The sequence below is a fragment of the Macaca fascicularis genome, chromosome 7 (assembly GCF_037993035.2).
Source record: "Macaca fascicularis isolate 582-1 chromosome 7, T2T-MFA8v1.1".
In the NCBI taxonomy this organism is placed as follows: Eukaryota; Metazoa; Chordata; class Mammalia; order Primates; family Cercopithecidae; genus Macaca; species Macaca fascicularis.
The window spans coordinates 19,646,651-19,658,802 of record NC_088381.1 but is presented as its reverse complement, the minus strand read 5'-3'; the positions used below and the strand labels follow the sequence as shown (position 1 = coordinate 19,658,802).

The 12,152-nt window shown below is 39.0% G+C and overlaps 1 protein-coding gene across 7 annotated transcripts in view; it reads left to right on the top strand.

Moving 5' to 3' along the window:
• Positions 1 to 12,152, top strand: part of UBR1 (ubiquitin protein ligase E3 component n-recognin 1) — a 156,171-nt gene that overhangs the window by 51,070 nt on the left and 92,949 nt on the right. For all 7 annotated transcript variants that reach the window (XR_012414843.1, XR_010588036.1, XR_012414844.1 and 4 more), the window contains 4 exons: positions 755 to 853; positions 2,328 to 2,485; positions 9,381 to 9,480; positions 10,624 to 10,752. Coding sequence is in view for 4 of the 7 variants with exons in the window: in XM_015452723.4 (XP_015308209.2) it covers positions 755 to 853; positions 2,328 to 2,485; positions 9,381 to 9,480; positions 10,624 to 10,752 (486 nt within the window). In the remaining 3 variants the exon portion in view is untranslated. The remainder of the gene's footprint in view (positions 1 to 754; positions 854 to 2,327; positions 2,486 to 9,380; positions 9,481 to 10,623; positions 10,753 to 12,152) is intronic.

Below are 12,152 nucleotides of genomic sequence, written 5' to 3'. Positions count from 1 at the left end.
CTAAAACTCTTTAGATATAGAATATTGGACCATATGTGTGATCTCAAATGAAATTTTGTTTTCTTATACAAAAGCTAATCTCCCTACTTAGATGATTTTTTTTGTACACCATGGTTACCCCTTAAACTTTGTAGGAATTTTGGAGGGTAAAATATCCAACTTAAAATAGGTTAAGTATCCAACTTTGTGCCTTGCACATAATAGATGCCTGTTATGTGACTGAATGTATTACCATTTTTGTTCTCCCAGTTTATCAGAGTTGTTTTGCAGCTGTTATGTACCAGTATGGGAAAGAAGTTATTTGCAGCCAGCATCCATTCTGTTTAAGGCTGGATTCAATCTGATTGGTTGGTTTTTCTGGGTCATATCAGTTGTTAAATACTTTGAATATATTCCCTGCCCAATACCATTAGAGTAGAAGTTGCTAAAGGTTGCCCCAGATTCTGTTTGGAGAAAGGATAAACTATACCATTGCAGTCCTCTGTTTTTTTGTTTTTTTTTTTTAACCTGTATGTATGTTTTAATAGTTTCCACTTCTATCTCTGCTAAATTGAGTAGGTGAATTTTTACTTGATTTGTTGTTTGTTATTCTCCTTCTAAGATATTTTTGTTGATCATAATATCTTGCCTCAATAAATAGGAATTATCTTACTTGACATTTTATGGATAGAAACTTGCAGCAGTTATTAAAATTGTGATTTTTTAAAGGTCTTTAGTAGTGATTTATAATTGATTCTCTACTTATATATTTCAGTATTATAAACAACTACAAAAAGAATATATCAGTGATGATCATGACAGAAGTATCTCTATAACTGCACTTTCAGTTCAGATGTTTACTGTTCCTACTCTGGTATGTATTGATTATATTCCTTTTCAATCTTTCTAAGTAAAACTTGTTTTGCTTTGTAAGAATTCTACTTAATGTTGAATCAAATTAGAACAATGTTAGAATCAGTAAGTTGGGCTATGTGAATACTTTAGTGCTACCCAAGGACTAGTTAAGTAGGCGCTGCCTTGGTTCAGATGTCCTCATCAATGCAGATGACACCTAGAACTGGTTTCTTACTTTCTAGAGTAACTTACAAACCCTGCCTTTTCAAACCAAAAATATTTTATTTTTAAGTTATTGTTTGTAGGCAGATAGAGTAAGATAAAACTAAGAAGCGGGAGAGTGTGCCTGTCAAGCATTTGGGAGAGATGGTGCTACATAGGCCTGGAAGTAGAGTGGAAGATTCTGCTTCCTTTGTATACTACTACTTTTCTTTGTTTTTTGTTTTTTGGTTTTTGAGACAGAGTCTTGCTGGGTTGCCCTGGCTGGAGTGCAGTGGGACGACCTCGGCTCACTGCAGCCTCTGCTTCCCGGGTTCAAGCGATTCTCATGCCTCAGCCACCCAAGTAGCTGGGATTATGGGCATGCACCACCATGCCTGGCTAATTTTTGTATTTTTAATAGAGACGGGGTTTCACCATGTTGGCCAGGCTGGTCTCAAACTCCTGACCTCAGGTGATCTGCCAGCCTTAGCCTCCCAAAGTGCTGGGATTACAGGTGTGAGCCACCGCGCCCAGCCCTACTTCTTTTCTTGTTTGGAATTAGATAGTTAACCAAACTTGGTTAATTGTTTCTAGTTTACTTTTTCAAAAGGATGGGGAGGAGAATTTAGATTGGGGTAAGGAGGAGATTTCAAAATAGATCGTAGTGTGCTAGAAGTCATGAAATACATCTTTGTTGTACTTTGCTCATCATGTGATTTTTTTTTTTTTTGAGACAGAGTCTCGCTCTGTCACTCAGGCTGGAGTGTATTAGCACAATCTCGGCTCACCGCAACCTCTGCCTCCTGGTTCAAGCGATTCTCCTGCCTCAGCCTCCTGAATAGCTGAGATTACAGGCATTGCCACCACACCCAGCTAATTTTTGTATTTTTTGTGGAGAAGGGGTTTTGCCATGTTGACCAGGGTGGTCTCGAACTCCTGACCTCAGGTGATCCGCCTGCCTCGGCCTCCCAAAATCCTGGGATTACAGGCATGAGCCACCACACCTGGCTTCATTGTGTGATTACTGATGATAAACGTTTATCTAGATAACCTATCTAATGGGGTTGGGGTATCCAAATAGGTGTTGTCTGGTTACCGAGGAGTAGGGAATTTTTTTCTTTTAGAAAATAACTTCTTAGTAGTTGCTATTCAGTGCAACTAAGGACTGTGTTTAACATTCAATAACAAATATTTATTTAAAATAACTTATGGACTAACCAAATGAATGAATAAATTAAGTCCATACCACAGTGAGTTAATGCTAAAGAAAATATTCTTGAAATATTCTGCAGGCTCGACATCTTATTGAAGAGCAGAATGTTATCTCTGTCATTACTGAAACTCTGCTAGAAGTTTTACCTGAGTACTTGGACAGGAACAATAAATTCAACTTCCAGGGTTACAGCCAGGACAAACTGGGAAGAGTATATGCAGTAATATGTGACCTCAAGTAAGTTGTTCAAGTCAAAAGGTGAGGGCACCTGTTAAACTCAGTGTGCTTATTTGCTCTGTCTTATAAGTAATCCTGTGATCATTTTGGTTATCTAGAATTCTCTTTATAATGATGGCAAGTACAAAGAACTGTTACTACCTTGCATTAATAAATGTCTTCAGTGAAGTCTTCTTATTGAGTTGTAAAACCTGGTTAATAAAGACACTATTGAGGAGAGGCCTGTTACAAGAACTTAGAGTCGTCTGGGGTCACTAAATGCATTCGCGTTGTAATTACCATACTTTTCACTCACTTCCACTCACACACTTTGGTTCTGTCCTTCCTATATAGTCTCTTTGTGCATAGTTTCAGATAATCTATTGATGTAAATATCTTTCTTTTCTTTTTTCTTTTTTTTTTTTTTTTTGAGACAGGGTCTCGCTCTGTTGCCCAAGCTGGAGTGCAGTGATGCAAACATGGCTCACTGAAGCCTCGACCTCCTGGGCTCAAGTGATCCTCCTGCCTCAGCCTCCCATGTAGCTGGGACCGCAGGCATGTGCCACACACCTGGCTAATTTTTTATTGTTTTGTAGAGACAGAGTCTCACCTTTTGTTGCCCAGGTTGATTTCGAACTCCTGGGCTCAAGCAATCCTTCTGCTTTGGCCTCCCATAATGTTGGGATTACAGGCATGAGCTACTGTGCCTGGCTATTAACTTTTTTTTAACTCCCTTTTTGCTGTACTGTTGATCCTCCGTATCTATGGGTTCCACATCTGTGGGTTCAACCAACCACAGATTGAAAATACTTCACTTTTTAAAAATTGCTGGAAGGCTGAGGCAGAAGGATCACTTGAACCTTGGAGGTGGAGGTTGTTGTGAGCCAAGATTGTGCCACTGCACTCCAGCCTGGCAATGGAGCGAGACTCTATCTCAAAAAAAAAAAAAAAAAAAAAATTGCATCTATATCAGACCAGCCTGGACAACATAGCGAGACCTTGTTTCTACAAAAATAAAAATAAAAATTAGCCAGGTATGGCAGTGTAAGCCCGTATTCCTGGCTACTCCAGATGCAGAGCCGAGAAGATCACTTGAGCCCAGGGGTTTGAGGTTGCAGTTAACTGTGATCATGCCACTGCGCTTCCAGCCTGGGCAACAGAGCGGGATCCTATCTCTAAAAAAATAAAGTTTAGTAAATTGTTATGTTTTATCTTCAGTATAAGTGGAGATGGTAGGTAAATTCAGTAGTGAATCAATATGTAGCCATTGCAATTGAAATTTGTTTCTCAGCCAAATTATGCAAAAATTACATGTTGTACAAAACAAAAACTCCTAATGGCAGTCCTTAAAGTTATTGTTAAGTCAGTGAATATAGAAAAACAAAATCTCTCCACCGTGGCTGTCATTACTGTGAAGTATTCTTATAACTGAGTTATTTTTATATCCAGTTAATGGTGCATAATCACTTGTTTTATCATATTTTATGGGTCTCTGACTATAGCTAGTCTTTACGGTGAATAGTTTAGAGCCAGCACATCCCTAAATACCCTTATAGTAGAACTTTAAGGTGTCTGGTTTGGAAGGCAACTTCAAATCTTCTGATGCTTACAATTCCTCCCCTATATCCCAACCTAAATGTAGATATCTCTAGTGACCAGGGGAAGGGAAAATTAACACCTGTTCTGCAGGTACTGTGTAATTCGCTTTCATAAGAATCTTGTGAAATTTATTGGTAACTGCTATGTGCCAAGGAGCTTTGCTTATTTTACCTGATTATATTCTTGCACCATTCTTAGAAGGTACTTGATATAATCTTACCTTGTAGATTGTAAATATTTGCCTAAGTTCACAAAGCTAGTAAGTGGCAGAACTGAGATTTGATTATAAACACCATTTATCTGTAAAACTCATGTTCCTTCTACTATGTCATGTAGCCTCACAGGATACATAAACAGCAACACAAAACCTGCTCTGAAACCTGGCCTAACACACCAATCACAAAAACTCTTTATTTAGCAAATAATTCATATTCATTTTAGAAATTCTGTAGTAACATTTTACTCTTTCCTTGCATGCTTATTTACTAATTTCCCCTGAAACCTTGTTTTTAAATTAGTTAGAAATAACCACAGTTAATGTATTTTCTTCCCAGGATAAAGTCTAAATTCTGTCAGAATTTGTAGGTCTTCATAGTTTAGCTTTGTGTTTATCTGACTGTACCTCAGCATGAAATAAGTTTGTTGGTACTAGTAGGTACTCTGTTCAGCCTGCCTTAGGAAATTTTCATTCTCTCAAAGCAGCACATTCCAACTTTGGATAGCTTTTTCCAACTATTAGAAAGTTTCCTATTGTATATTGAACTCTTGTCTTTTTTTGTAGCTTTTATTTTCTGGTTCTAGTTCTCTCTTTGTCCATTCAGAACAACTTCGATTCTCATTTAACTTGAAGAAGTGTTTAAAGGCAGCAGTCATGTCTGCCAGGTCTTTTCTGCATTGAGTTGCATTTATTTCTTAACTGGTCCCGTTTCATGTTGGTTAAAATTCCTTCTGAATCATTGTCCTTCTGTACTGAACCTGTTTCTGGTGCATGTATACCGTTTATGTGTGAAGAAATGAACACAGTTCTCCAACTGAGATCTGCCTGGTAAAACATAGAAGGGAGGGATTACCTCTCTTATTCTAAAAAATGTATGTCTATTACTTTAGTTTTGTCAGTTGCTCTTTGGGAGGTATCTCATGGGGTACTTTATTTCTCAGTTGCTAATTTATTGTGGAAATGCAACTTAGAAAAGAGTTGAACCTTGGTTCTATTGAGGAGAAAAATATTGTTTATTACTCCAACCTGTTCCTTTGTTCCATTTCCGGAAAGTATAGCACATTCTCAAACCAAATCACTCCCTTAATGTCTCACCCTGTCCACACTTTCTCCCTCTTTTCCCATTGCTTTTGCCACCTATTTTTATCTACAAACTTCTTTTCCTTCCCTTCCTTACCCTTTTGTTTGTTCCAGTTCCTCATATCTTCTTGATAAGTCATTTGTAGAAGTCACTCATGAGCTATGTGAGATGGCTAGAAACCAAAAATAAATTCTCTTCTAGATCAGTGCTTCTCAGATTTTAATGTGAATGCAAATCATCTGGGAGCTGCTTTTTTTTTTTTTTTAATTTAACTTTTATTTTGAGTTCAGGGGTACATGTGCAGGCTTGCTACATAGGTAAACTTGTGTCATGGCGGGTTGTTGTTAAGATTATTTTGTCACCCAAGTATTAAGCCTAGTACCCATTAGTTATTTTTCCAGATCCTTTCCCTCCTCCCAACCTCAGTCCTCTGATAGACCCCAGTGTGTGTTGTTCCCCTCTATGCATCCATGCGTTCTCATCATTTAGTTCCCACTTGTAAGTGAGAACATGTGGTATTTGGTTTTCTGTTTCTGCATTGTTTTGCTACGGATAATGGCCTCCAGCTCCATCCACGTTCCCAGAAAAGATGTGATCTCATTCTTTTTCCGGCTGCATAGTATTCCATGGTGTATATGTACCACATTTTCTTTATCCAGTCTATCACTGATGGGCATTTAGGTTGATTCTATGTCTTTGCTATTGTGAATACTGCAGTGAATGTATGTGTGCATGTGTCTTTATAATAGAACAATTTATATTCCTTTGGGTGAATACCCAGTAATGGAATTGCCGGGTTGAATGATATTTCTGTTTTTAGATCTTCAAGGAATTGTCACACTGTATTCCATAATGCTTGAATTAATTTATGCTCCCACCAACAGTGTATAAGCATTCCTTTTTCCTTGCAGCCTCCCTGCATCTGTTACTTTTTACTTTTTAATAGTGGCCATTCTGACTGGTGTGAGATGGTATCTCATTGTGGTTTTGATTTGCATTTCTCCAGTGATCAGTGATGTTGAGCTTTATTTAATGTGATTGTTGGCAGCATGTATGTCTTCTTTCGAAAAGTGTCTATTCTATTCCTATCCTTTGCTCCCCCACCTTTTTTTTTTTCTTTTGAGACAGAGTCTTGCTCTGTCGCCCAGGCTGGAGTGCAGTGGCACGATCTCCGCTCACTGCAAGCTCTGCCGCCTCCTGGGTTCACGCCATTCTCCTGCCTCAGCCTCCTTAGAAGCTGGGACTACAGGCGCCCGCCACCACACCCAGCTAATTTTTTTGTATTTTTAGTAGAGATGGGGTTTCGCCATGTTCGCCAGGATGGTTTCGATATCCTGACCTCGTGATCCTCCCGCCTCGGCCTCCCAAAGTGCTGGGATTACAGGCGTGAGCCCCTGCGCCCGGCCTCCCCCGTTTTTTTGATTTTAATTTTAATTTTTTTTTATTAATTATTTATTTATTTATTTTTTTTTTTTTTTGAGACGGAGTCTCGCTCTGTCGCCCAAGCTGGAGTGCAGTGGCCGGATCTCAGCTCACTGCAAGCTCCACCTCCCGGGTTCACGCCATTCTCCTGCCTCAGCCTCCCTAGTAGCTGGGACTACAGGCGCCCGCCACCTCGCCCGGCTAGTTTTTTGTATTTTTTTAGTAGAGACGGGGTTTCACCATGTTAGCCAGGATGGTCTCCATCTCCTGACCTTGTGATCCGCCCGTCTCGGCCTCCCAAAGTGCTGTGCTGGGATTACAGGCTTGAGCCACCGCGCCCGGCCTAATTTTTATTTTTTGAGACAGAGTCTTGCTCTGTCACCCAGGCTGGAATGCAGTAGCGCTATCTCAGCTCCCTGCAACCTCAGCCTCCTGGGTTCAAGTGATTCTCCTGCCTCAGCCTCCCGAGTAGCTGGGAATACAGGCGCACACCGCCATGCCTGGCTAATTTTTTGTATTTTAGTAGAGATATTTTAGTGGAGATGGGGTTTTACCATGTTGCCCAGGGTGGTCTTGAACTCCTGAGCTCAGGCAATCTGCCCACCTTGGCCTCCCAAAGTGCTGGGATTACAGGAGTGAGCCACCACGCCCAGCCTCACTTACTAATTTTTTTTTTTTTTGTAAATTTGTTTATATTCCTTATAGATGCTGGCTATTAGGCCTTTGTCAGATGTATAGTTTGCAAAAATTTTCCCTTATTCTATTGGTTGTCTCTTCACTGTGTTGATAGTTTCCTTTGCTGTGCAGAAGCAGATTATCTGGGGAGCTTCCTTAAATTCAGATTCTAGGGCTGATTGTGTTGCCTCATGTGCTTTGGAAGGCTGAGGCGGGAGGATTACTTGAGGCCAGGAGATTGCAACCAGCCTGGGCAACATAGTGAGACTTTGTCTCTACAAAAAATAAAATTAGCCAGGTTTGGTGGCACGTGCCTGTAGTCTTGCTACTAGGGAGGCTGAGGCAGGAGGATTACTTGAGCCCGAGAGTTTGAAGTTGTGGTGAGCTATGATCGCACCATTGCACTCCAACCTGGGCAACAGAGTAAAGTCAACTTTAAAAAAATACGGGGGCAGGGGGAGGTCTGATTCAGCAGGTCTGATTAGAGCCCAAGATTTTGCATCTCTTAAGAGTACTCAGGTGAGGCTGATGCTGCTGGTTAGTGGACCACACTCTGAGCTCTAGAAAGCAATGAAACATGAATGCCGTTTGTTCAGTGTGACAGATTTTAAACTTTAATCTTTTTTATCTTTTACTTTAAAGGAAAGATTTAGATGGTAATTCGTGTATTTGAATTAAATCTTTGCTAAGTTTCTTTGATGATTGTATTTTTAATGTACATTTACATATTAATGGGTACCTAAGAGTGAGAAAAATTAAACCACAATCCTATCTTTACAGTTCAAAAAAATATATTTTCTTTGTTGCTTTGTCTTTATGTACCTCCATTACTTCTTTTTCTTTTTTTTTTTATTTTGAGATGGAGTGTCGCTACTCCAGGCTGGAGTGCAGTGGCATGATCTCGGCTCACTGCAAGCTCGCCTCCTGGGTTCACGCCATTCTCCTGCCTCAGCCTCCCGAGTAGCTGGGACTACAGGCGCCCACCACCACACCTGGCTAATTTTTTGTGTTTTTAGTAGAGACGGGGTTTCACCGTGTTAGCCAGGATGGTCTCAATTTCCTGACCTCATGATCCGCCTGCCTCGGCCTCCCAAAGTACTGGGATTACAGGCATGAGCCATACATTACTTCTTTTATATATTATTTTAGTGTTTAACATTGAATTTCTGTCTACTATATATATCTGTTTTTCCCACTATACTATGAACTTCAGGACAGGTGTGTCCATGTTTATGTTCCCAATACCTGCAATATAACAGGAATTTATTCTCATTGGTCAAGTGCAAAATAGTGTTTAATACTTGTTAATAATTACTTCCTGACAACTCATTTCATGATAAACATTGTTCCTGTTGTATATGAAACTAGTCATTGTCTTTATAGCCAAAAGAAATATTGATCATACAAATTATAGGCTAAAATGAGTTTGTTTATCTCTTGAAACTAGTACATCCTGATGTGCAAGTCAAGATGACAGGTGCTTACATCCTTCTTCCGAGTTGTGGGTTATGAAAAACTGGAGGTAGAAAATCTGTTCCAAATTTCCTGAGGCTGAAAGAATTTCAGCTGGCCCTTTGGGTGATGGGTGTGCACAGTTCTAGGGAATCTGTACTGTGGTTGTCCAGAGTTAGCTGTGACAGGCTTGGTCAGTTCTAGGTTCACTTAATCAGACTAACCTCTGAGAATGTAGTGTATGAAGTCAGGTTTAGCTTGATATTTGCCTCTTCTAAAGCATTCATGTTTTACTGGTTGTATTTAAAATAAGGCAGAATAAATAATTTTAGCTCTACTCAGATCTTCTAATTATTGTGAGAAATTAGAATCCATAATTTTTATAAATCAACATTGTCTATAACCCTGAGAACCTTAAAATTATCTCAAAATAGAGAAGTGAAATCTTTCTTTCTTTCTTGAAACGATAGGTATATCCTGATCAGCAAACCCACAATATGGACAGAAAGATTAAGAATGCAGTTCCTTGAAGGTTTTCGATCTTTTTTGAAGATTCTTACCTGTATGCAGGTATGATCATTTTTCTGTACATCAGTAAGATAAATTTATTTTTAAAAATTTAACCCCAGTCTTTTGAAAGCAGATTTTGGTTTTAATACAAGAAAGAATTTAGCAAAGTAGAAACAAGATTTAAACATTGACTCATTCATCCTGTTTTGATAGATCCTTTTATACACCTTAGTTTACTGTTGCTACTTTTTTTTTTTTTGAAGATAGAGTCTCGCTCTGTCGCCAGGCTGGAGTGCAGTGGCGCGATCGTGGCTCCCTGCAACCTCCGCCTTCCGAGTTCAAGTGATTCTCCTGCCTCAGCCTCCCGAGTAGCTGGGACTACAGGTGCCTGCCACCACGCCCGGCTAATTTTTGTATTTTTAGTAGAGATGGGGTTTCACCATGTTGGCCAGGATGGTCTCGATCTCTTGACCTCATGATCCATCTGCCTCTGCCTCCCAAAGTGCTGGGATTACAGGCGTGAGCCACTATGCCCGGCCTACTATTGCTACTTCTATTAATGTTTACTGAATACTTACCATGTGATAAATGTGTAGTAAGCACTTTTCATGCATGGTCTCTTTTGAGCCTTATAGCAATCTTATTAAGTAGTTACTATTAATATTCTCATTTTACATGGAAGGGTTACTTGCATGTGCAGCAAGCACAACACATTTTTTTTTGGCTCCCTCACCCTTATGGAAAGCATGCACAGTTGTTGGGTGATGAGGTTAAGGTGCCTGTTTTCATCTTGACATGTCCTAAACCTTCTGAATTCATCTACATTTAATATCTTCACTTGTTAGCTTCTAATACTTTTTTTTTTTTTTAGCTTCTAATACTGCTTTAGAATCTGACATATGCCCTTATCAATTGACAAGAACTGCATTTACAAAAAAATCTCAAAGGATCCATTTAGTAACCAAGCTTAGAAATAATTTGCCCAGGGTCACACAGCTAGAGATACCAGACAGAGCTGTGCTTTGCAGCTAGTGTTCTAGCCCTGAGCATATATCTGTGAGCTAGGATTTGAATCCATGCATTCTGACCCAGTGTAACAACCATTTAAAAATGTTAGGAATCCTGACAGTTTTATATTTTGCTAAGAGCAGAGCAAAGAGAGAGGGCTCAAATAGGTATATGTTGACCAACTTTTAATTGCAGGGTATGGAAGAAATCCGAAGACAGGTTGGGCAACACATTGAAGTGGATCCTGATTGGGAGGCTGCCATTGCTATACAGATGCAATTGAAGAATATTTTACTCATGTTCCAAGAGTGGTGTGCTTGTGATGTAAGTGAAATTTGTTAGTAGGATCAGTGCCTTTTTAAGTTCTTAGTAATTATTAATAGTATAGTTATATGTTACAGTTTCCTTGATGTAAAGTGTTTATTATTTGTAGTAGTTTTTTACATATTTGAATTTGTCTTTTTAAATTTAGGAAGAAACTGTATATACTTGAGTAGAAAATGTGCCTTATGGCAGTTTTGCTTATTTTGGGGAATAGCAGGATTTAAATATGTGTATATATGTATTTATACACGTTTATTCTCTGGAAAATGCATATATATGCATAATAACATAATTAGAACCATATTAGACTTTTAAATACTCCAAGAATGGAGAGGGGTAGATTATTCATTCAAGAGCTTTGTTATATGTGTTCGTTTCAAAAAATAGAACTAATGTATTTCCTTAAGTAGCAATTTTAGACTATAACCGTCTTTATATAATCCCACCCTAGATTCCCTTTAAGAATGATGACCTCATTTATTTATTTTCTGAGAAAATTGCCATTATCTAAGTTAAATTCCCTCATCATCTCCGGTTTCTCTGTATCTGTTACCATAACCTATTCAGTGACTAAATTTTTCTGTGTCTTCACTATTGGTCTTTTCCTTTTTGTCTCTTTCTAAGTCTAATGCCTTTACCTAGGCTGTTGGTTCTAACTTATTATTACTTTTTCCTGGAGTTAGCTTCCTGAATTATCCGGACTTGTGTTTCCTACTCTTTTAGTCAACTGTCTGTAAACACACAGGACTCCCTTATTTTTAAAAACAACGATAATATAAGCCTCCTTTCTTGCGTTTGCACCCCTGTGAACTATAGTCTCTTCTGCTTCACCACCAGCAATTGATCACAGGTTCAGAGTGGCAGCCATACTCAACAGATGTGGTAGACTTTAGTCTAGCACTGTAGCTTTTTAGTACAATCACCACAGGAAATACTGTCCAGCAAGCACAGCACGTATTTTTTGGCTTCGCTCACTTTTATGGAGGGCATGCACAATTGTTAGATGATGAAGCAAAGGTGTGTGTTTTCATCTTGACTTCTTCCAAACCTTCTGAAGTAATCTACATTTAGTATCTTCACTTGTAGCTCCTAACACTTCTTTACAGTCTGGGTTCTGCCCTTAGCAATTGACAAGAACTGCATTTAGAAAAAAATCTCAGAGGATCCATTTGGTAACCAAATTCAGGGGTCTTTCCTTAGTTTCCATATTCCTTGAATTGTCTGCAGCATTGTATTTTCTTGAGTACTTTCATCTTCTTGAAACTTTCCGTCTGGTTTTCACAAACATGCATTATCCTAATACATTATCGATTATCTATTTCGGTCAATGATTGCCTTTTTTCTGGTGCCTTCTGCCTGCTAAATGAGACATTCCCCAATATTCTCTTCCCTTTCTTACA